General features: G+C 59.0%; 1 protein-coding gene across 13 annotated transcripts; it reads left to right on the top strand.

The window, feature by feature from the left end:
- The first annotated feature begins 13 nt into the window (after nucleotides 1-13).
- IKBKE (inhibitor of nuclear factor kappa B kinase subunit epsilon) lies at nucleotides 14-24,272 on the top strand. Of its 13 annotated transcripts, none has more exons than XM_070474566.1 (22): nucleotides 21-219; nucleotides 795-883; nucleotides 3,194-3,312; nucleotides 3,951-4,091; nucleotides 4,435-4,564; nucleotides 5,644-5,825; nucleotides 6,629-6,789; nucleotides 7,571-7,681; nucleotides 7,941-8,120; nucleotides 8,727-9,091; nucleotides 10,508-10,572; nucleotides 10,660-10,745; nucleotides 10,908-10,994; nucleotides 14,024-14,099; nucleotides 14,213-14,325; nucleotides 16,069-16,145; nucleotides 18,511-18,550; nucleotides 19,262-19,363; nucleotides 20,680-20,776; nucleotides 21,470-21,582; nucleotides 21,773-21,844; nucleotides 23,502-24,272. In XM_070474566.1, the coding sequence occupies exons 3-22, from the start codon at nucleotides 3,226-3,228 to the stop codon at nucleotides 23,533-23,535; spliced, it is 2,319 nt and encodes a 772-aa protein (XP_070330667.1). In that variant the 5' UTR covers nucleotides 21-219; nucleotides 795-883; nucleotides 3,194-3,225; the 3' UTR covers nucleotides 23,536-24,272. The 13 variants fall into 13 exon arrangements, with proteins under 13 accessions (XP_070330672.1, XP_020752223.2, XP_070330674.1 ...); XM_020896561.2 differs by having other exon boundaries at nucleotides 22-219; nucleotides 10,660-10,751; nucleotides 14,030-14,099; XM_020896560.2 differs by having other exon boundaries at nucleotides 22-219; nucleotides 10,660-10,751.

Here is a 24,272-nt window from a genome sequence, read left to right as displayed (position 1 = left end):
CTGTCTCTTTAAGAGAGAGAAGGAACGAAATCAGGAAGTGGGAGAGAGCGGAGAGCCGAGGGCTGAGTTCCTGGGGCCGCACAGAGCCGCCCATCTTCAGGTCTCCGAGACCTGCGGCCACCAGGATGCAACGGGTGCAGCCCGTGCAGGACTGCAAGCCCTGAAAGTCTGGGGGTGCCACGCGCTCCCACAGCCTGCCCATCACACAGCCGAGATGGGGTGAGTGTGCAGAGTCCACGCTGGGGGGGAAGAGGGCTGAATGGGGGCCAGGGGGGAGCCAGGCAGCTGCAGGACAGCCATCAGCGAAGTGCCAGGGTGCTGGCCAGCTGGGGTCGGCTCTGCGGGCTCCTGACGCTCCCCATGTCTATCTGAGGCTGCTGCCCCTCCCCCCGCCGAGGTGCCCCGTACCATCTCAGATGGGCACCCTTGCAAACGACGGCTGGGAGGCCCTGAGAGGGAGGGAGGGTTTGTTATGGTGCAGAGGAGAACCCCGGCGCTCCCTTCCAAGCGTCGGATGCCAGCCTCCAGCGCTGCCTCTCTAATTTCCTTTTCTGCCTTGGGGCTGACTCTCACCGCTCCTAGGGTCCTGCTTGCGGGCTCAAGCCCCTGGGGGGTGGGAGTGGCAAGGACAGTCTCCTGGAGCCGGGGATCGTCTAGGCTGGAAAGCCCCGGCTCTGTGGGGGAGGGCGACACAGGAAAGGGTTAAAGGGCTGGGGCCGGGAGGCCTTTGATGGAGGCTGAGAATCGACAGCGCCCGGGGGCGCCTCTCATCCGCCCTCCTCTTTCCGGTGCAGCTCAGCTCCTGGACTGGCCACAGACAGAAAGCACAGCACACTCTCGCCGGCGAGAGTCTCTGCCTGATCCGGGCTGCGCAGGGCACAGGGTAAGTGCTTCTGGCCGCCGTAGCGCCTGGAGACGGAGCGGGAGGGGGTGGGGCAGCTGGTTCGCAGCACCGCCGCATCCGTCCCAGCACCGCCCTTCTGGGCACCCGCTGCTGCGCTGGGGGCCGCGGAGCACGCGCACCTGACCAGATGTGCTGCCGTCAGCTCCTGGTCACAGCCCTGGCGGGACCGGGAGAGAGCCCAGGGCACGCCAGCCCCGTGGGACTCTGCCCTCCGCGCCACACTGCCCTTCCCCGCACCTACAGCTGCGCCAGGCCCCAGCACCAGCCCTGGGGAGGACTCTGGAGGAGCGGAAGCCTCCCCTGGCTGGACCGTTCGCCTTGATTTCAGGATATTCTACCTGGTTTCTCAGGCCCAGGCCCACGGGCTGACTCCTCCACAGCCTCGCAGGGGAAAACCTCACCAGCTCATTTCTGCTGAGCTATTACCTTGTCTTCAGAGAGACTCATCCCCTCAGCAGCTTCTATAAAACACAAACACCAATCCGTCTTCTGAAACTGGAATTGACCCCTGATCTCTCCAAGCGGCCTCTGGCTCAAGGGATTGACCTTCTTAAGATTCACTTTTTTTCAAAAAGGCTTACAAGAGAAGGCTCAAAGCAAAGGAGCCGTGGGATTGCAGGCATGGCGACCCTAAGGTTGACCACCTTTGAGATGGTAGAACAGGAAGCAGCCCAGGCTAGTCCCGAGGGGGTGGGGGCCCCTCTCATGCTCTCCCCAGTCATGCCAGAACACCAGCCCTGGCCCGCTCTTCAGAGCAGCCCTGAATGTAACTCCTGAGCCTGCTCTCTGCAGTCAATTGCTTGAGAGGAACTGGCCTTTGGGGAGAAGGGCGTGGGGGCAAATATGGGGAACAGAGCCCAGAGGGGTTTCAGATCCTCCCGAGGCTGCTGGAGCTTCTGGATGTGATGGTCTCCTGCCTCCCCCGCCCCTACACACACACACACACACACACACACACACACACACACACGTGCATACAAGCTCACTCTCACACATACATACATGCTCACACACACACCCCTGTGCATACATGCTCTCACACACACCCCCATACATGCTCACACATGCCTGTGCATACATGCTCACACATGCCTGTGCATACATACTCACACGCGCACACACATACATGCTCTCACACACACACCTGTGCATACATACACACACCTGTGCATACATGCACACACACCCATACATACAAGCTCACTCTCATACACACACGTGCATACATGCTCACACACACACCCATACATACAAGCTCACTCTCACACATATATGCTCACACACACCTGTGCATACATGCTCACCCACACACGCATGCTCACTCACACACACACACTTGTGTATACGTGCTCACTCTCACACACACACACCCGTGCATACATGCTGTCTCACACAGACACACTCATGTATACATGCTTACTCACACACCCACATGCATACATGCTCACACACACACACTGCATACATGCTCACACACACTCATGTATACATGCTCACTCTCACACACACACACACTCGTGTATACATGCTCACTCACACACACACACTCGTGTATACATGCTCACTCACACACACACACTCGTGTATACATGCTCACACACACACACCCGTGCATACATGCTCACACACACACACTCATGTATACATGCTCACTCTCACACACACACACACTCATGTATACATGCTCACTCACACACACACGCACACATGCTCACTCACACACATGCTCCCTGCAGCGCGCTTGCCTCCACGAGCAGCGCTGACCTGGCCAGGCTGGCCTGCTGGCCATGGAACAGGAAGCGGTGGGCCCGGGAGCATTGGGGAAGGCCCCGGCTCGTGTTGCAATCCTGGAGATTTGCGGCGATGTGGGTGACGCTGTCTGACCTGGAGGCCTTCCTTCAAGCACTCTTTCTGCCTCCTGGGACAATCCCGGGCCTGGATGCCAAAACCCAGAACTCCCAGTGCCGAGGAGAGATGGCAGAGAAACAGGCTTGTCCCTGCAGAGTGGCCTGCCTGGGGCGGAGATGACAAGGCCGAGGGGAGTCGGGAGGGGAGAAAGCCCTGCGGGGGGCACGGGGCCAGGCTGTGTGCTGAGGGCCTGGCAGCGGGGCTTCTTTTGGGGGAAGTTACTCAATCTTCCTGTGCTTTCCACTTCTGCCCCTGCCTCCTGGCCTCCAGAGTGACTGTGTGGAGCCCCTCAACGGGGTGGTCCTGGGCACAGCTGCTGGCTGGGTCACCAGGGTCCATCCTGGGTCAGGGTGCTGCCCTGGACACCAGTGTGCTCTCTAGGGCGGAAGGCGGCGGCCAGCCTGCGGTGGGAGATGCAGAGCACCGTCAACTACCTGTGGCATACGGACGACCTGCTGGGGCAGGGGGCCACGGCCAGCGTGTACAAGGCCCGCAACAAGGTAGGGGCCCGCCCGGAAGTCGGTCCCCAGTGGGCGTCGGGCTGGGGCTGTCTGGGCCGGCTCCTCTGATCTGCTCTGTCTGAGGCAGGGCAGGGGTGCGGGGGTCTGAAAAGGGCTTCTGGGGTGATGCCCATCGGGTGCACTTTGGGGCTGGAGAGAGAGGGACGAAGACGCGAGCCAACGTCCAGGGGAGCTGGTGGCAAATCTAGGAGCAACAGGGGGGCAGGGGGACCTGTTTGGATTTATCCTGCCTGTATCACATTGAGGGCTGTATTGGGTACATGAGACGCACTGCACCATCTTGGACTTAAAAGAGCTGAAGCCAGACAGGACGGTGCTGCTAACACCGGGGAGAGTTAGCTGCCACCGTAGTTATTGCCAATAGCAACAAGAGCAGTGACAACAAACCGTCCCCTGCAGGGTATCAGGTGTGCCGAGGTCCTGCCTTCTCCCAGTGCTGCGGGCAGGCCCGTTGTGGAACCCCTGGGAAGGGGAAGGAGCTGAGAGTGGGAGCCCCCATCCCCAACCAGGCTATCCTGGCTCGTCCCTGGGGTTAGCTCTTCTGAGTCTGAATGGAAACTGGGAGGGGGGTGTGTGCCCTGGGGCAGGGGTGCCACTTCTATTACCCCCCACGGCAGAAATCCGGGGAGCTGGTTGCTGTGAAGGTCTTCAACACGGCCAGCTACCTGCGGCCCCGCGAGGTGCAGGTGAGGGAGTTTGAGGTCCTGCGGAAGCTGAACCATCAGAACATCATCAAGCTCTTCGCGGTGGAGGAGACGGTGGGTCCGGTGCTCTGTCAGAGGAGCGCGGTCTTGTGTTTGACCCAGTCAGGTCACGGAATAATAGAGACTTGGGCATGTGCTCATCAGTGGCTCACCCAGAGAGGAGGAAAGGATGCCAAGGGGCTGGGGGCAGTGCACAGGAAAATCAGGCCGTGGAGTGGGGCCTAATCAAGGCAGGCTTCCTGGAAAAGGTGATCTTGGGCTCAGTTTGAGGTCAGAGGAGGGAAGGCCAGCTAGAAGTGGAAACCTATAAAACGGGGGCTCTGGGCCCGTGGCCGAGCCACCCCAGCTTGGGGAAGGAGAGAAGTGCCATCCCCAAGACCCCGTCCCTCTCCCACAGGGGGCTGGCCGGCAGAAGGTGCTGGTCATGGAGTACTGCTCGAGCGGGAGCCTGCTGAGCGTGCTGGAGAGCCCCGAGAACGCCTTCGGGCTGCCCGAGGACGAGTTCCTGGTGGTGCTGCGCTGCGTGGGTGAGCCCCTCCCTGACCCCCGGGGCGTCCCCTCCGCATCCCAGGCCAGCCCCAGACCCCGACCTCAGCGGCAGGCAGAGTCCCAGGGGGGTGTGGTGTTTCTGGAAAAAGCTTCCAGACCTGGGACAGATGCTAGTGAACGGGCAGACCCCGAGGGTTTGCTTCCTGCAGATTGGCCGTTTAAAACTCCAGTTCCAGAACACAACTGAAGACTGGTTGGTCACAGTCGCTCATGACGGCACGATTCACAATGCTGCTGCTGTCAGTTGCCCAGTCGTGTCTGACGCTCAGTGACCCCCTGGACTGCCTCCCTGTCTCTCACCATCTCCTCCTGGCTATTGCTCTTGCCTCTTGGCTATAATGAATAGCAATAACCAAAGGGCAAAAGCAATCCACACGTCAGAGAGATGAATGGATAAACAAAGTGTGCAGCGTGCAAGTGACGGATTAACTAGTTAGCCTTAAAAAAGAAGGAAATTCAGACACTGCTGAGTGAAAAAAGCCATCCACACAAGGACAACTACTGTATGATTACTTTTATTCGAGGAACCTAGAGAGATTCAGTCCATAGCGACTCTAAGAAAAACGTGACTGCCAGGAGCTGAGGCTGAGGGCGTAGAGAGTGAGTGCTTCACGGGTGGAGTCCTGTCCCGGGCACTGACGGCGGTCTGGACGCGCGTGATGATGCTGTGCTGCCATTCAATGTATTTAACGCCACTGACACGCACATTTAAAAATGGTTAAAATGCAAATTTTGTTAAAATGCAAATTTTGTTAAAATGCAAATTTACCACAATTTAAAAAAAAGAAAAGAAAGATGGGGAGTAACTGCGTGCCCTCCTCTGGGAAGCAGAGCCACCATCCCCCTCGGTTTCCCAGGGAACCGCAGGCAACCCCGACACTCCACATCTTTGAGACCCCTGCCCCTTGCCCCGTGTCCATCTCTCTCCTCCTGCTGTTCCTGAGGCCCTGGGGACCCCTGGGTGTCATCCTCTGTCCACATGGGTCCTTCCCCGGGACGGGCTCCGCCGCTGGGCCGGCCCCTGCTGGAGCCACTAGCAGTCCTGCATCCGTGGCAGTGGCCGGCATGAACCACCTGCGGGAGAACGGCATTGTGCACCGCGACATCAAGCCTGGGAACATCATGCGCCTGCTGGGCGAGGAGGGCCAGAGCATCTACAAGCTGACGGACTTCGGGGCTGCCCGAGAGCTGGATGATGACGAGAAGTTCGTCTCGGTCTACGGCACCGAGGAGTACCTGGTGAGTGCCTGGGACTCTCGATGCCCCTCTGGGGGCCCCGTCCAGTCCCCCTGGGTCCAGGAGGGTCACCCCTCACCCCTAACCATAACCCCAGGACAATTCATTCTCTTCTCCAAGGCCAAAAGGTCAGTGCTGAGGCCTGCCCAGACCCCCTTCCAGGCCCCCTGCTAGGCCCCCTGCCCAGAACCCCTGCCAGGCCCCCTGCATAGACCCCCTGCACAGACCCCCTGCTAGACCCTCTCCCCAGACCTCCTGCCAGGCCCCCTGCATGGACCCCCTGCCCAGACCCCCTTCCCAGAACCCTGCATAGACCCCCTGCCCAAATCCCCTGCATAGGCCCCCTGTCCAGGCCCCCTGCAGACCCCCTGCCCAGAACCCTGCATAGACCCCCTACATAGGCCCCCTGCCCAGATCCCCTGCCAGGCCCCCTGCCCAGACCCCCTGCATAGGCCCCCTGCATAGACCCCCTACCAGGCCCCCTGCCCAGATCCCCTGCCAGGCCCCCTGCCCAGACCCCCTGCATAGGCCCCCTGCCAGGCCCCCTGCCCAGGCCTCCCTGGTTCAATCAAGCCCTTGATCAGATCCTCATGGAGGATGGAGCCCTGCTGCTCACCGCTTTCCCCAGAGCAGAGGCTGATAAGCCTGTGGCACACTCACTTTGGAGATGACCTAGGAGATGCATTCTGACGGTTCTGTTTCTCCTGGGAGAAGGCAGTCTGAATGGGGGGGCGGGCGGGGGGCCAGGGTGCTCAGGCCCTCGCCCCCTCCCCCTCCCTGACTGCTCTCTGGTTCCCTGGCGACAGCACCCTGACATGTACGAGAGGGCGGTGCTTCGCAAGCCCCAGCAGAAAGCTTTTGGGGTGACTGTGGATCTCTGGAGCATCGGGGTGACCCTGTACCACGCAGCCACTGGCAGCCTGCCCTTCGTCCCATTTGGCGGGCCCCGACGCAACAAGGAGATCATGTACGGTATCACAGGGACCCACGGCGACCCACAGGGCAGGGGGTGGGCCTGGGCATCCCACTGGTCCCCGCTGGGCCCCCCATTCAGCGGAGGCCCTCCGGGCCCACCCCCCAGCACACGCACACTCCCTTTAGATGCTTGGACATCGGTCCATCAGACAAGAAGCCAAGCCTTGTCCCCAGCCGATGGGAGACCACATCCCAGTCCAGGGCTTCCCTTGAGCCCCACCCCTACCCCATTTGGGCTGATCACATCTCAGCCCAGGTTCCCAAAGCAATCTGCCCAAGGTCACAAAGCTTTCCAGGGCAAAGGACGGGCGGGGGTGGGGGACAAGAATCCAGCCTCCTGATCCCAGGTCCCTTGGGGTTTCTTGCTGTCTCATCCAGAGGCTAGGGACTGTGAGTGCTCCCACTGAGAGCACCACCAGAGCAAAGAGGTTTAAAGTGGATTTGCAGAAAGGTCGATGCTCCTTCAGCTCAGCGGTCTAGCCGGGCAGAACCTGTTTAAGTTAGGGAAAGGGAAAGGCCTGCCTTGGATGCAGGCTGGCAGGGTAGCTGGACTTCAGGAGGGGGGAGGGCGGACTGTGGGGTGCAGGGGAGGTGACTGGGACCAAGCCCAGCACAGGCACGTGGCGGAAGCAGGCGGCACGAACTAGCGGTGAGGGGCAGAGGAAACAGAGAAGACAGCAAGTCTCCAGCCTCCAGGCGGAGTCTGTCCTCCCTTGGAAGCGTGATGGGCAGGGTGGGGGGTCCTGATGACCTGGTCCTGCCCACCCCCCCAGGTACCGCATCACCACGGAGAAGCCAGCCGGGGCCATTGCGGGCACACAGCGGCGGGAGAACGGGCCCCTGGAGTGGAGCTACACCCTGCCCATCACTTGCCAGCTGTCCATGTGAGTGAGAGCCCACGGGAGGGGAGTGCGGACCCCAGCCCGGCCCTGGGTCCTCCTCTTGCTGAGGCCTGGCCCAGCGGGAGCACCCCTCTCCCTTCCCGGCCCCAGTGTCTCCCCGTGGAGTGGAAGACCCTTCTGGCTTTTCCTCCCCACCCCTTCGGTCCTGGCTCTCCAGGGCTTTCTCACTCGAGGCCCCATCGCCTCCTCCAGAGGTTGAGTCTGGCCCCGCCCCTGACTGTCCCCACGCCCCGGGAGGCAGGGGTCTGCAGAACCAGCTGGTGCCCATCCTGGCCAACATCCTGGAGGCGGAGCAGGCCAAGTGCTGGGGCTTCGACCAGTTCTTCGCGGAGACCAGCGACATCCTGCAGCGAGGCGTGGTCCACGTCTTCTCCCTGCCCCAGGCTGTCCTGCACCACGTCTACGTCCACGCGCACAACACGTGAGCGAACGCGTGCACGGGCCACGCCCCCGCCCCTCCCCCCCGCGCCCGCCCCCGGGCCCAGGGGCCTGTCCCGGCTGGCTCTGGGGTGGTTAGATACGAAGCTTCTGGGTCCAACCTCAGGTTGTGAAAATACTTGTTCCATCAAGTTATCCAGTGTTCCTTGCTGGGAACTTGAGAGATTTAGCAACCTTTACAAAGCTGACGTCGGAGAAGGCAATGGCACCCCACTCCAGTACTCTTGCCTGGAAAATCCCATGGACGGAGGAGCCTGGTAGGCTGCAGTCCATGGAGTCGCACAGAGTCGGACACGACTGAAGCGACTTAGCAGCAGCAGCACAAAGCTGACGTGCATTAGAAACCTCCTGAGGGGTGTGTGTGCGTGTGTGTGTGTGTGTGTGTGCGCACGCGCGCACGCAAGCTCACGCTCGGCGCCAATACACTCCCCAATGGATTGCTCGTAGAACCCTTTATTTCTGGAGCTTGCTGGTGGCCTAGGTGAGTCCTCCTCCTGGGTGACCCTAGGGGATGAGGCTCCCTAGGGAGCATGGCAGGAGGGGGCGTGAAGGCAGAGGCTGGACACTGGACTGTCTCCATCCGCTGCAGGACACCACCTCTACCCTTTGTCTCCCAGCCCTGGAGAGAAAATCACCCAGTCCCTCCCTCTGAGAAGCGGAGCCTAAGTCTCAGCTGCGGCGTGGGTCACCCTCGAGCTGATTCCTGCCTGTTTTCACCCCTCGCCTCCTCCTCTCCTGCCTGTTCCTGGTTTTCTAGGATAGCCATCTTCCTGGAGGCCGTGTACGAGCAGACCAGCGTGGCCCCCCAGCACCAGGAGTACCTCTTTGAGGGTCACCTGTGTGTCCTCGAGCCCGGCCTCTCTGCTCAGCACATCGCCCACACCACAGCAAGCAGCCCCCTGACCCTGTTCAGCATGGCCAGCGAGCCCCCCAAGGGGCTGGCCTTCAGGGACCGTGAGTAGGGCCACCCAAGCTGGACCTTTTCTCCTCACTTTCTCTTCCAAGGGCCAAAGGCTTATAAGCCAGGATATTGGTTCATTTGCTTTGTGGGTATGTCTTTGGGCCCCCGGGGTGTGGAGGCATCTCTGGGTTCTAATTCCATGTATGCCTCTGAAATGCTGTGGGACTCGGGCCGGTGGCCTGACCAACCTGCGTCATGGCATCCAGAGATCTGTGATAGAAACTCTTTAGGGAAACAGGGAGGGCTGGATTTCACCTGCTGTCCACAGTCCATGCCTGATGAGAAGCCTCTGAGTTTGTGTTGCAGGAAGCAGGGGCCCAAGCTGCTGGAGAGAAGGGCAGGTGGTCAGGGGCCCAGAGCTTTGTTCTGCAAATTCTAGCAAATAATCACTCCTCATTTGAATGATGCCAACTTCATGCTCCTCCTCAGGGTCCCCAAGGCTGGGAGGGGGATTCACCTTAAAACCCCCGAGTGTGAGGTGTGTTAGGCACTCAACCGTGTCCCATTCTTTGGGACCCCGTGGACTGTAGCCCGCCGTCAGGCTCCTCTGTCCATGGGATTCTCCAGGCAAGAATACTGGAATGTTACCATTCCCTTCTCCAGGGGATCTTTCCCACCCAGGGAGTGAACCCGGGTCTCCTGCATTGCAGGTGGATTCTTTACTCTCAGAGCCACCAGGGAAGCCCCAGTTCGCTCAGTCCTGTGGGACTCTGCGACCCCACGGACTGGGAGGGGTGGTTTGAGTCTCCTTTCTGCTGCCTTGGCTGTCGTTCTCCAAAATGGGCACCAGGGGGCAGTGAGGGACTGCAGTTGTAAAAAGCCGTGTGGCTGTGCAGTCACTTCAGTTCAGTTCAGTCGCTCAGTCCTGTCCGACTCTTTGCGACCCCATGAATCGCAGCGTGCCAGACCTCCCTGTCCATCACCAACTCCCGGAGTTTACTCAAACTCATGTCCATTGAGTCGGTGATGCTGTCCAGCCATCTCATCCTCTGTTGTCCCCTTCTCCTCCTGCTCCCAATCCCTTCCAGCATTAGGGTCTTCCAATGAGTCAACTCTTCAGGCACGTCACTTAGTCATGTCCAGTTCTTTGCAACCCCATGGACTATACAGTTCTTGGATTCTCCAGGCCAGAATACTGGAGTGGGTAGCCTTTCCCTTCTCTAGAGAATCTTCCCAACCCAGGTCTCTTGCACTGTGGGCAGATTCTTTACCTGCTGCGCCACCAAGGAAGCCATAAAAAGCACATTCAGGGCATTTAAGTCTTAGGAGGTGGGGCTCTAGGCAAGCTGGGAAGCTGGAGGCGGCCGATAGGAGGTGGGGGCCGAGCGTGACCTGGGACGGGGAAGATGCGCTTAGACCTCGCCCTGGGCCAGACGGGCGTCCCTCTCTGACCGAGTCTTCATCCACAGCTGCTCTGGACATTCCCAAGTTTGTCCCCAAAGTGGACCTGCAGGCAGATTACAGCACAGCTAAGGTGAGGGGGCGGCCCCCAGCTGGCAGGGAGGAGGGTTCCTGCAGGGTTGGGGTGCAGGACGTCACCCTGCCCCGCTGTGTGTTTCAGGGCATCTTGGGTGCCGGCTACCAGGCCCTGCGGCTGGCACGGACTCTGCTGGGGGGACAGGAGCTGATGGTTCGGGGGCTGCACTGGTTCGTGTGAGTGCCCTGAGGGCCGGGCGGGGCAGGGCAGGACCGGGCAGGAGAGGCGGGTGGGCGGGCAGGAGAGTCAGCCCAGACCCCCTTCGGCTCCACCCTGGGGCTGGGCCCTCGGTTCCAGGAAGGTGGTGGCTCTGATCGGGCTCCCTTCGGCAGGGAGATGCTCCAGGCCACGTGCAGGCGGACGCTGGAGGTCACGAGGATGGCTCTCCTCTTCCTCAGCAGCAGCCTCGGCACTGAGAGGTGGGTGTCCTGCCCGGGACGGGGCGCAGCGGGCGCGGGGCTGGCCCCTCCTCTCTGTATGTTCCTCCCCCGGACTTTCCAACAGTGCCCTTCGCCTCCTCCCGTCCAGAGCTGCCGACCTCCCTGCCAGGGCACCCCCCGGCGCCCACCCCGCCACCCCCCCGCCAACTGGCCGCACTTGCTTCCCCCGCCTACCAGTCCCTCCAGGGAGGGGGCTCCAAGGCAGGCCCCCTGCCTCCAGGAGAAGGGGCCTCTGTCCTCCCTGTCCGGCCTCTGAAAAGTGAGACTCTCAGCTGCCCCAGGCCCTGGGGCAGGGCTCTGAGAGAAGCGCCCACACCCACACGGGGCCCCTGGACCCACAGGACGGAGGTGCAGGCAGGCTCGTCCCCAGCATGCTCCTCCCGCCTCCCCTGGGCCTCCGTGTCCTCGCCTCCAAGGACTCCCTGCCCCAGTCCTGGGAGCTGCACACCCTCCACCCTCTGACTTGGGCCAGTTCGGGGTGATGGGCTGGAAAAGGGAGAGACTGGGGAGGGGGAAACGAGCCCCAGGAAGAGCCCAGTGGCCAGCGTGCTGCTGAACAGGTTCCCGCGCGCAGTGCAGCTGGGAGGGGGCCCTGCGGCCCGGGGAACCCACGGGTGGCTGGAGCTGCTCCTGGTGACGGGCGGTGACAGAGAGCAGAGGCTGTGCGGGATAGGCCTGGTCCCCCGCCCCTCGCCCCACAGCCTCTGTCCTCGGGAAGTCCTGGGAGTTCCCCAGAAGCAGGTTGGCACTGCAGACCTGCCTTCCTCCTGGCGCCCGGCGGCAGCAGCTCTGACAGTGAACAGACAGGGCGGTGGCCTTGCACAGAGTGGGAGGCGGGGGTCTCCAGATGAGTCCCTGGCACGGCCAAGCCCCCCTAGATGGTGGCAGAGACAAAGGGCTGCAGAAAGCGGGATCGGCTGGCGTGCTCTGGTGAAGCTCCTCTGAGCAGGGCTCTGTTCGGACACAGAGCAGGCCTCCAGGGACTTACCTGGAGGAGACATCCCTTCCCTGGCACGTGCAGGTGGCGGGACGGTTTGGTGAAGCGAGACTAGAGATGGGTAGAAGAAACTAGGGAGGTCTTCCTGGAAGAAGTGAGACTTTTTAAGGCCAGAATGTGAGCAAATAGCTGAAGGCCCTGTGCAGGGAGAGAGAAGGGGGCCGTGACTAGAGGGGTGGGGAGGTGCTGACCCAATATAAAGCCCAAGATAATACAGTCTAGGTACTGACTTACTGGTGATGTAACCAAATGCACCGACTATAAGAGACTAGTACATGGATCCCACTTAGACCTTAGGTACCATCTGGGAGTTGGGAGGTTGGACCGTGGTAAAATGAGCAGTAAGGATTTACCGTGGGTTCTTGAATGGGAAGGAAATGTGCAGAGAGGGCATCTGGGTGTTTGCCCGTCTTCCCTGAGCTGAGAGTGCGGGCCCCAGGTAGCCCCAGGGCTGGAGTCACAGAGTCTGCCGGCTGGTTTCTCCCGCTGGGCTCCAGGTCTCCCCCGAGGTGTGGTGGGCGTGGAGAGTTCAGGGCCAGGCGCGGGCCTGCTCTGGGGCCGGTTTCAGCCTCCCGGGAAGGAAGGTGCCGGCCCCGGGCTGTCACTGAGCAGCTGTCCTCCGCCCATGGGCGCCTTCCCAACCTGGGTCCCTGTTTCCACCTCCTCAAACTGAGAGGACTCACTGACCTCAGGGCCTCCCAGTCCTGTTCTTTGCGGGAGTTCTCAGGCTGGCAGGCTCTTCTGAGGTCTGAAGACAATAGCTGCCTCCCACAGAGAACCCGAAACAGTAGAGAGTGTATCGTGACCAAATCGCGTGTCGGAAGAGCCCAGGCATGTGGCACAAAGGGGCCGTGGTCCCGGCCTGGAGCCTCGCCTCACTCCCGGCACTCCACCGCTCTGGACTCTGGAGATGCCCCAGCGCCCTGGCCTTTGTACCGAAGACCCCCTGCCATCAGCAGGTCCCGCTCAGGCCCCAGGGATGACCGACATGGGGACTCCCAGGGCTTCCCCACCCCCAAAAAGACTGTGTTTGTGTGAATGTGTTCTTTGATCCCACAAACACCTTTTATGGGAGCAGGGAGGAGGTTTCTGTCCCCATTATATGGGTGAAGAGCCTGAGGCTTGGAAAAATAAAGTGATTACCCAGATCCTGCAGACAGGGGTGTGGCAGCTGGGGCTAGGACTCAGGTAGACTGGGTCCAGCTGGGCTGGGCAGACTCATCCTCTTCTGCACAAGTATCCCATGCCCTGAAATCCATCCCTGTGCTGAATAATCCATTCGACACTGTGGGGCGCCTGCCCGTGCAAGCACTGCCTTAGACACTGCAGGTGTGGTGGTGCTTCCTTCAGGGAGCCCCCACCCACTCCTGATTCTCTCCAGTCCTCCTTCCTCCCCACCCCGCCCTCCCGTTCCCACACCAAAACACACAGGATTATCCTTCCCTAATTATTATGGTATAAAAACAGCATATTATGGTATGCTAACTGTACTAAGTTAGAAAATACAGACCAGCAAAAATGAGCCAAAAATGCTGTGTCCCGCCACTGAAGAGGCATGATGTCCGCATACACCCTTCTCAGTGGTTTCGTTACCTGTGTGTGTTAAACCAGCGTGGCGTTTCCCTGTACCTGCTATTTTATAGCCTGCTTCAGCTTATGACCCTCCAGGTCAGTACATTTCATCTATAGGGCGCCTCCATACTCAAGTTTCCCTAGTTATCCCCCAAGTGTTCTTTTCTGGCTGGCTTCACCCCAAACCAGGATCCAGTCCGAGACCACGCTTGGCGTCCATTACTGTTGTTGAGTCACTAAGATGTGTCTGACTTGGTGAGCCCTTGGACTGCAGCCACCAGGCTCCTCTGTCCATGGGATTCTCCAGGCAAGAACACTGGAGTGGGTTCCATGTCCTTCTCCAGGGGAACTTCCCCACCCAGGGATCAAACCCGCGTCTCCGGCTTGGCAGGCGGACTCTTTGCCCGTTTCTTACGCCTGTTTCCACCCTTCCCTCGAGGTTTAGCGGTGTGGCCGGGGTGCCTGAGCTCCAGGAACTGAAGAGGACCACAGAGCTGAGGTCCAGGCTGCGGAATGTGAGTGTGGTGGGCTGATGGGCGGCCAGGAGCAGAGCTGAGAGCAGGGATCTGGCCGGGCTCCCATCCGAGCCTCGCTGAGGACCCCGTGGGGTCTGCCTTCGTGTCCCCAGTTGGCTGAGGTCCTCTCCAGATGCTCCCACAATATCACGGAAACGCAGAAGACCCTGAGCGACCTGCGCTCTGAGCTGGTGAAGAACCGGGATCAGGTACATGAGGACAGAAGGTCTGTGGGATTTTCTTCTTGGCGGGCTGGAGGTGGGGCAAGGGTGGAGGCCGCAAAGGGCCCGGTGGCCCCATTAGGATTCAGTCTGCCTCCCCTCTTCTCTTGGCGAGGATGCCGGGGTCTGCGGGTCGGGGCGGGGAACCCAGGCCTGTCCACGGCCCTCCCGTGAGACTGCCAGAGGAGGCAAGGATCTGGGGTCCTGCCCCAGATGGGAGTTAGTGAATTACGAGTCTTAGAGGTGCAGTAGTTCTAATGGAAGAAACATCGCATTCCCACCTCTTTGGAACCCTTGCTCTGGTCAGACCCTGGATTCCCACTCCTACTCCTCCCACTTCTCTCATCTCGTGTCATCTTCAAATCAGTAATGATACTACTACTCCTTCCCTCCTTTCATAGATGAGGGAGCTTCGTCTGCCCCGAGACACAGCCAAGAAATGACAAAGGGGAGGTGGAGGGCCCCAGGTCAGGTCTGCCTACCTCCAGAGCCCATGTGCTTGGCCTGCACCAGGGATTTACCCCCGCCCCCAAATCCCCAGTCTCTGTTCAGACAAACAGGAAAACCCCCGTCACCCCTTTCCCCACAGCCTGTGTGCGGAGCCCCTGCCTGCCTCTTGGGCTTTGACCAGGGCGTGGCCCCCTCCTCTAGCCCCCCACAGTCAGAGTCTGCACAGATCCACATGCCCAGGTCCCCAATTCTGAATTCAGAAAGCTCTGAACACCTCGGAGCTGATTCTTCACTGGCTTAGCTGCAGAACCCGACCTAAACTGACACGAGGCTCTTCCTGGTCTTTCTTTATCCCACTTAAGTGACTGTTCTTATGGTCCTGAGGTTGAAGGTGTGTGATGATGGGGTGCTGCCCTAGACTGCCCCAGGGGGTTCCACGATACAGTGTATGCATGCTGACCCACCTTTCTCAAATCAGAGGGTGGGTCTGAATTTGAAACACTTCTGGCCCCAGCCTTTTGGGTAAAGACTGGACCTGGGATCTTGTCCACTCCAGATGCCAGTGGGGCAGGGTTCTAGGGTCCACAGGGTCCTGGGAACAAGCGTGGGCTCTCCAGAAATAGCTGAGACAGGGTCCCGGGAGGGGCTGCAGGGAGGAAGTAAAGCCAAACAGGCCGAGGGGTGGGGAAGAACTGTCCCCCACACACCCCAACATCTCAAACGGGGTATCCTGAAAAAGAAGGAAGAAACAGTAATGGCCTTAAAGCCCAGGCTGAGAGGATAGACAGGTCACCTCCTGAATTCCCCGTCCACAGGCAGGACCAAGGACCTGGATTCATCCTCGTTTCAAACAAGGGCTGTTGCTTCTTGACTTAAGTTCCTTCTCCGTGTGCAGAAGGCCCGACTTTGGCTCTTGCCAGGGACAGAAGTTCCTGCTGGGCTCTGGCACGCGCTGCAACCACCTCTCCTGTTCTGGGGCCCAGGGCTCCTTCCCAGAACCTCTTCTCAAGCCCTGTTGGGCGCAAAGGCCACCTTCCTGCCACGCATCCTGCCTGGCTTCTTCCAAGCGTGAGAGAGAAAGAATAAACACAGGAATGAGAAATGACTAGCTAACCAGAAGATGCCTCAAACAAACTTAGAAACAAGAGTCACCCCCACTCCCAGACTGGCCCCCAGAACTGTGGCCCCCCAAAATGGCAGCTCCTTCTGCAGGGAGACACCCCCTTCCCCCACAGCCGTCCCCTCCCCGCCCTCACCCTTGACCCGTGCGGTTTGATTCTTCTGTCTCCTGCCCGCAGCATCCAGCAGATTCAGTGTTGTTTAGACAAGATGTACCTCACCTACAAACAGTTCAAGAAATCCAGAATGAGGCCAGGTGAGCCGCGGGGAAAGCAAACCCCCCTCCTCTCCCCTCCCTCCTTCCCTCCAGTTAGCTGGCTGTTCCTAATGCCGCAGCAGCATCAGGTGGTGCAGCTGGCCTGGGGTACGGGGGTGGAGAGGCGTGGGAGGCTCCCTGCAGACCACTGAGGGGCCTGAGCCTTTCTGCCTGCCCCTGTTGCCCCGTGGGGGCTCCGCTGAGACCTGGGTGCTAAAGGAGAGGTGGCCTGACCGAGACCCCTCATCTTCGCAAAGCACTTTACAGTTTAAGAAGTGTTTCCCTGTCCATGGGTCTCTGGCTCACTAAAGTTGTCAAGCTTTCCAGAAAGGGGAGGATGGGGAGAAATAGCAGTTAGCATCACTGGTCCAGGAGGGGGAGCCTGGGGAGACCCCAGCTGACTTGTGGGGTTAAGGAGGTAACACACTCCTGGAACTGACCCTCTCGCCCACATGCCGCTAGCATTACCTCATGGGCAGGAAATCTTGAGGGCTCAGGCTTGATTGCAAAGCTCTCTCCCACCCCTAGGATTATCTAAAAAGTACTGTCCCATAGAAATATAACGCCAGGCACATTTGTAATTTTAAGTTCACTAGTAGCCAAAATTTAAAAAGTAGAAACAGGTGAAATTTGCTTTAATAACATATTTTATTTCACCTAATATATTCAAATTGTCATTTCAGCATGTAATCAATGGAAACAATTATTAAAGAGATATTTGACAGTCTTATTCTGTGCTAAGTCTTCACAGTCCCACATGTATTTTACACTTACTGGGCATCTCTATTCAGAAGCTAATTTCTTTAACAGAATTACATGTACTTTTACCAAAACAATAAAGCTGTGTTTGATAGGGAAAAAACGTTGAACACTGCTTTAGTTTTTAAATTTAATCGAATTTGTTAAGTTAAAACAAAAATTCAGGTTCTCCGTCATGTTAGCTGCATTGGCCACACTTCAAGTTCTAAGTAGCCACGCGGCCACCTTATTGGACATGCAGTTTCTGAAAGATGATGGTCTCTCCTTGGGAGCCTTGGTCCTGCCTCTGGGTCTGACCTTGGAGGGAGTGCAGCTCAGGAGATGGGAAAACCAAGACTGCCCTGTTCCCTGAGGCCAGGGGGCTGTGGGCTCAAGAAGCCTGCTCTGACACCCAGTTGACCACCTTTGCTGTGATGTTAGGAGCCCTCCGGAGGTTTCTCTGCCTGCATCACTGGAATTCCGTCATCCTGTGACCACTACACTTCTGAGCACCTCCTGGGCACTGTCCTATGAGCTGTGCATATTTTTAAAAATTTATGTGATGCTCATAAAAACCGTAAGACACTGTTAACCTCCCCATTTTATAGATAAGGAAACTGAGACACAGGAAGTTAAGTAGCCCAAGCAACCTGGGTCCAACTGCTTTGAGCCACCCCATTTTATAGCCTCGAGAAGAATTTCACTTTTATCAGTGAGTCCTTTATTAAAGTGTATAAAGAACCCGGATGAATAACACTTCACTGCCAACACCTGGGGAAAGATGGCATTGTGGAAAATCTCCTGTCATTTTCAGGGCACTTTGTCACTTTACCTTCACTCCCATCCTGTGTGTTACAAGTGACGGATAAGGCAAAATCAACTGCCTACAGCATAGCCCTGCTATGATAACAGGAGGGAGGCAGGCCCAGGCCTTGTCCCAGGTCGCCTGGACCTCACGGCCAGCTAGCTGAGCTCCGGGCCCAGGACAGAGAGGCCAGGGAGGCGATTCTGCTCTCAGGGGAGTGATGGGGGTGGGCAGCAAGGGACCCCCAGCTACAGGAACCTTGTCATGTCCTGTTTCTGCCACTAACCAAAAGCCGTTCCCCTGGAGTCCAGGAGAGGGCAGCAGCTCTCTGGTGCAGAGAGCATTAGGCTGCAGCCGAGGCAGCCAGACGCCCAGCCCTGCTGGCGAGAGCGCTGTGCTGGGAAGGGAAGGCCAGAGGTGGTGGCCTGGCTCAGACGACCCCTTGCTGCAGAGCCCAGATGTCTGCAGCCCGAATATCCAGGGATGGGGTCCACCAGCTGTTGGCATCTGCCTTGCTGGGAGGAGGACTAGATGAGGGGTCAGGGCTGACCACACGTCCTTCAGGGCCCATCTCATCTGCCGGTGCCCATCTGGCGTGGTCCCTGGGTGCCCCGATGCGTGGGCTTGCCTGGCCCGGGGGGGGGCGCCTCCGCCCGCTCATAACGCAGGGTCTCGGGTGCTCGTCTCCTGGCTCCGCGGGGCTGGGAGCGTCGGGCAGGGCCCAGGCCGCCGCCGTCACCCTTGCAGTTCACCTGGCCCTCGCGCCATTCTGCTCTGCTGACCGATTGCATAGGTGACCTCGGCCCTGTCTGTCTCCTTCAGGGCTGGGCTACAACGAGGAGCAGATTCACAAGCTGGATAAGTGAGTGGCCTGTGCCCCGGCAGGCGGGTGAGCCGGAGGGTGGGTGTCGCCAGGGGACAGTGAGTCTGCCAGACACGAGGCGGTAAAGGGCCCTGGCCCCAGGCCACAGCTGGGCAGGAGGAAACCTGGGGGGGACACTCACTCTGGGGCCGGGGCGGGGGGTTCTCAGCAGCAGTCTTGATGGAACTGGATTGACTCCTGGTATGGACACGATCGTGTGAAGGCTTTTCTTTCCTGTTGCCCTCGCTGATTAACCACGTACCTCCTGCTCTGGATTCTTTCTGCTCTAGCCCGGGCTTTCCTCTGGATGTCCTGCTTCTCTGGCTCCTGCACACTCTCTTCTTCCAGGAAGCCTCCCCGACTTCATACTTATTTGAGGACTCACTCTGCCAGTTCCATGCCCACACCCCTGACTACACACACACACACACACACACACACACACACACCCATCTCTCCTTCCCTCTGGGGGCTGAGCTCGAGCATGTGTGTGTTTCCTCATCCTCGCACATCCCTCTGTGGGGTGTGCTGTGTGCTGGCCGCTCTGACCACCACCATGCATGTGAGCGAGCACCGTCGCCTCCTTTGGGGAGGTGGCCCTGCTCTGGACCGAGGGGATGGACACCTGGGCGCCGGAGGCCCCGGGATTCCAGGCTTCTGCACAGGTGGCTCTGGCTGCTCATCTCTGTGCCTCGGTTTCTGTCTTTTCAGGATGAATTTTAGTCATTTAGCCAAAAGGCTCCTGCACGTGTTCCAGGAGGAATGTGTGCAGAAGTACCAGGCGTCCCTGGTCACACACGGCAAGCGAATGAGGTAACACTGGCCCTCCCTTCTGAACTCATGGTCTCCAGGACCCTCCAGGCCTGGCCCTTCCCGGCCTCAGACAGCCCTGGTCTCTGCAGAGCCCTAGCTGAGAGGGAGGTGGTACTAAAGGAACAAAAGCAACAACAAAGGTGGTTTTGTGGCCCTGGGTAGACCAGGCAGCCTGCTGGGTGATTTCTATGTTAACTCATTTAATCCCACAAGGTCTACCCTCTGTAGTGGATACTATCACCCCATTTCACAGATGAGGAAACTGAGGCTCACAGAATAGCTGTTTCTAGTACCTTCTAGTACCACATCTCTAGTAAATAGCAGACCCAGGACTAGCATATGGGTATGACCGCATCTAAAATCCAGACTCTCTCCATCATCCCGGGTGCCCCCTCCCTAGGGACTGAGATGAGGACACGTGGCCTGGGAAGCAGGGGCAGCGGGCCCCCATGTGGACCCCCCCACACTGTCCCCTGTGGGAGTGCTTGGTTTCTGCCCATCAGACAAGCCCCTCCCTGAGACGAGAGGGCCGCTTCCCAGGAGCTGCGGGTTCTGAGGATGGAGAGGAGACTCACCTTAGAAGACAGCTTCCACCTCCCCCACTGGAGGCCACCCCCAGTTCTGACCTGATGGTCTGGGGTAGGGCTTGCCGTCGGTATTTGAATACTCCTCAGTGATTCTAACGCATCACAGGGCTGAGCAGTGGTTGAAGCCTCCGGGAGCTGGTGTCCCTTTAGTGTTGTGGGGCAGTGTCCTTGCTCACTCCTTCTGCTTAGAGAGAGAAGAGAATTCTTAACAGTCTTTTTAAAATTAATTAGTTTATTTTAATTGGAAGCTAATCACTTTACAATATTGTAGTGGTTTTTGCCATTCATTGACATGAATCAGCCATGTATTTACATGTGTTCCCCATCCCGAATCCCCCTCCCACCTCCCTCCCACCCCATCCCTCAGGGTCATCCCAGTGCACCAGCCCCAAGCACCCTGTCTCATGCATCGAACCCGGACTGGCGATCCATTTCACCTATGATAATATACATCACTCTGGAAACGGGGGCGTCAGGAGGCCCCAGTTTGAGCACCCCAGAGCAGCCGGTCTGGCCTCTCCGGAGCCTGACCCAGGCCCTTGCTTACCCTCACTGGCGCGTGCGCCCCAGCCCGGGAGGGGTGTGCAGCCCCCACGGTGCTGGCTCTGCCAGGACCCTCATCAGCACCCTTACTGGGACAGGCGTGGGCCGAGGGCGCCCACAGCCGCAGCCTCTGCCTGGGAAGCCTCTCCGCGTTGCCGGGCCCTGACGCCCCTCTGTTCTCTGCAGGCTGGTGCACGAGACCAGGAACCACCTGCGTCTGCTGGGCTGCTCCGTGGCCGCCTGTAACGCGGAAGCCCAGGGAGCCCAGGAGAGCCTCAGCAAGGTGCGGCGCTTTGGGGCCCCAGCCGCGCCAAGGAGGGCCGTGCCAGGCGGATGCCTGGGAGGCCTGCGGGCCATTCCCCTGCCTCGGGGCAGAGCCGTCCTCGACCACTCCGAGCACTCTGGTGCAGTGTGGAGAGCCTCTGACCCGCCAGGATAGAAGGCAGTTCCTACTGTCCTCAGAACAAGGCTGTTCACTGCAAGGGCAGAGGCTCCCAAACCCTGGGACATCTGGGCCCCGTGCAACCTGGGAGGCTCCCCGAGGGAGGTGACCCGAACACTCCTTGGTCTTCTGATCTGTTCTCCTTAAAAAGACCAACTCGGGCAACTCTGGGAGGCTACTTGCTCTGCCAGCAGGGACAGAGAGGGGCTGTCCTTCAAGGAGTGAGGCCCACAAGGCTCCTCCTCTCCCCAGCACTGGACACATTCTTTCAGAGATGGTGCTGGGCTGCCCACTTCTCTGCATCTAATGACTCAGCTGTGTCCTGACAGGTACAGGTCAGACACAGAGGGAAGCCTGACAGTCTGCACCCCATGCTCGCAGGAGAAGGAGGAGGGGCTTGTGGGAATTTCCTGACACTCCAGGGATGTGAGCTGGGGATCATTTTGTTACGCATTTTTAATGCCTCCGCACACCTCCACTGCACCCAGCACCTGATCTGGCTTATCCCTTCTGACTAAAGCATGGTTCTTTCAGATCCTTGATCGACTATCTCACCAGCTCCTGCAGGACAGAACACAGGGGGCTCCGGCCTCCCCACCCCCGACAGCTCCTTATCCCAGCTCTGCGCTGAAGGACCTGGTTCTCCAGTAAGTGCCAGAGAGGGGGGTGTGTGCGTGTAAGCGTGTGTGTGTTAGGGGCTTTGCCTCTTGCCGGGCCCGGGAGGCGGGAACGAGGCTCGGTGGGGCTGTGGGGGAAGGGGAGCGCCCAGGAAAGGTCTGGGCAGAGGCTTGCCTTGGCCCTCAGCCAGCACTGCCTCTCTTGCTTGGCCTTGAGCAGCATGCAGGAGCTCTACGGGGAGATGAAGGTGCTGGCGTCTGACCTGCAGGACAACAACCGCATCATTGAAGGGTGAGGAGCCCCCACTCTGCGGGGTGTAGGGAGGCCGGTTCCCGAGCTGCACTTGCCCCAGGCCACGGGCCCCTTGCCTGCCCAGGCAGGTGTGATGACAGGGGTCCATTGTCCAGGGCTTTGACCTTGCCCCCAGGTTAGTCAGTGTGCTGACCAGGTGGAGGCTTTCACTGTGGTCTGAAGGATGTGGGTGGGCCTCAGGGTGGTGAGGGATGAAGGCTGGGAGGTATGCGGATTTGCAGCCGTGTCCAGCTCTGCGTGAACGTGGCGTCTGCCTGATGCCCAGACCAGCTCCTGTAACTGTACGACCTTCCTCAGGGGGGCGATGACCCAGGAAACGCAGAGCAGAGCCGGGGGAACTGGCCCGGGGTGCAGGCCCCGAGTTAGAGGCTCTGCGTTATTGTCGGACGGGAGTCCACTCCTGAGCTGGGGGAGGGTGGAAGTCGGGGGGATACTGGCAGATGCCGCGGGGCTCAGCCTTTGGATTTTGGGTAAAATTCACAAAAGAAAGCTGGAGAATAACAGAGTGACCGGCTTCTCATATTACCAAGTAAGCACCATTGGAAGGGGGAAAAAAGCCCTGCCATCTAGAAGTTTCACTTTCGAAGGTGCGTTTGAACACCAAAGAGAGGGAAGGACACAATCTCAGAAGCAAGGGTGGTCCCGTTCACACATACACACGCTCACACATGCGTGCATGCACCTCCCACATCTGCCCCATCATCCTTCTGTCTGTCACCTCCCCATCTGGGAACCTAAGAGTCTGCAGAGATTCCTACTATATGTGGCCTTGCCTGCTCCTCACCCTCGGTGCCACCCCAGGAAGTTTCTTTGGCTCTGAGCTCGACCACGTGCACAGAGAGTCTACCTCCTGGTGCTAATGAAGGGATTAAATGGCATGACAGACACAATGTGCTGGGAGGGAAGGGTGCACAGAGCCGGGATTCACTAAATGTTCCCTGAGGGATTCAGGGATTCACTGGTGTTCCCTGAGGTCACGCCAGGCCCAGGTGCCAAAACCGGGGCCAGGAGGTAGGGGAGCTGGGAGCAGAGCTCACGGCTGCTCCTAGAGTCTCAGAGGGTCCTTGGGTTGAGGAGGCATCCCATGTCGCATTCCGGCAAGAAGAGAACCCATCCTCTTAAATACCCACAGGGAGAAGATTTGACAGCTTCTTAGAAAGATTTTCCGAAACAGCCCTTAGGGGCAGGAAGTTCTAATTTTAGTGCCGACATAAATTTTTCTTGTAGTCTATTTACAGAGAGCTCACATTTTTATTTTAGTGGATTTTTACTTCCTGATTCAGAGCTGTAACCAAAGAACCTAAAGAAACCATCTGAATTCTGTTTCCCCTTCTCTTCACTTGTGGCCGCATTGGAATCCCCAGGGGAGCTTTTAAAAGGCACAGATGCCTGGGTCTTGGCCTCAGGCTCTGACCGCTGCTTGGAGTTGGGGATTTTCGTAAGCTTTCCCGATGATTCTAAGGTGTAGCCAGGGGTGAGAACTACAGAGTTCTTGTGAGCGGACACACGCTCCAGGAGGACAGCGGAGGGCCTGACTGGCCCGCTGCCCCGGAAAGCTGACGGTGTGGGGCCCCAGGAGGGGCCTTCCGGCTTCTCCACCTGGGCGGGAGATGCTAACCGCGGCCTTTCTTTACAGGCTAAGCAGGGTCCCACTGGCTCCTGACATCTGAGCTTGGGGATGTGCACGTGGATCCTGAAGCATTACTGTCGTTCAAGCACTGCCCCGCTGCCCGCACTGGGGACCCCACAGGACGGTGCCGGGTCCACCTCACCAGCCTACCTCCCTCCTGGCTGACAACCGGGAGCCACCAGCATTACCTTCCGCGGCCTTTCCAGGGGGGCAGCGCAGCAGGCCCAGGAGCACCGGCCGGGTCCCAGGCTGACCTGCGCCCCTTCCGGGCCCGGCCCAGCCCCTCTGTCTTCCTCGCTGTGCAGCGAACCTGCCGGACCGCGGGGACCGAGGCGCCCCTCCCTCCCTCCCCCACCCCGGTTTGCAGGGCTTCAGTCCTCAGGGAACAGCAGAGGGGGCCTCCCGGGGGCTCCCCAGTGTGGTGGGGCAGGCGACTCCAGCCCCATCTTCCTTCCTCTTCAAGTGTTTCGTGTTGAACAAACAGACCTCTCCCTTCACCCATGGCTGCTGAGGGTCACCGTCGAGGTCTCGGGCATGACCGCCCGATGTCCCGTTCCCTCCGGTCAGACTGTGCCTAAGCTGAGGAGCAGGGTGGTCAAGGCCGGGGCCTGTGTCTCGGGGACCTCCCCCCTCCCTCTGGGGCACCACCATATTTGGGGGTTCGCAGGCAGACACCAGTAGCTGTGCCAGTTAGCACCAGCCTGTGAGGCCAGAGCCCCGAGGAAGTCAAGGCCTGCAGCTTTCAGAAATGAAATAAACAGGACTCTTTTCTGGGTA

The sequence above is a fragment of the Odocoileus virginianus genome, chromosome 11 (genome assembly GCF_023699985.2).
Source record: "Odocoileus virginianus isolate 20LAN1187 ecotype Illinois chromosome 11, Ovbor_1.2, whole genome shotgun sequence".
Classification (NCBI taxonomy): domain Eukaryota; kingdom Metazoa; phylum Chordata; class Mammalia; order Artiodactyla; family Cervidae; genus Odocoileus; species Odocoileus virginianus.
Note: the sequence above shows the minus strand (reverse complement) of the source record. Positions and strands in the feature narration are given on the sequence as shown.

Excerpts from the sequence above, each read along its gene's own strand:
- IKBKE (XM_020896560.2), top strand. The coding sequence starts at position 3,226 with ATGCAGAGCACCGTCAACTACCTGTGGCATACGGACGACCTGCTGGGG. Across the intron at positions 3,313-3,950 it reads TGTACAAGGCCCGCAACAAG|AAATCCGGGGAGCTGGTTGC; the intron begins GTAGGGGCCCGC and ends CCCCCACGGCAG. Across the intron at positions 4,092-4,434 it reads TCTTCGCGGTGGAGGAGACG|GGGGCTGGCCGGCAGAAGGT; the intron begins GTGGGTCCGGTG and ends CCTCTCCCACAG.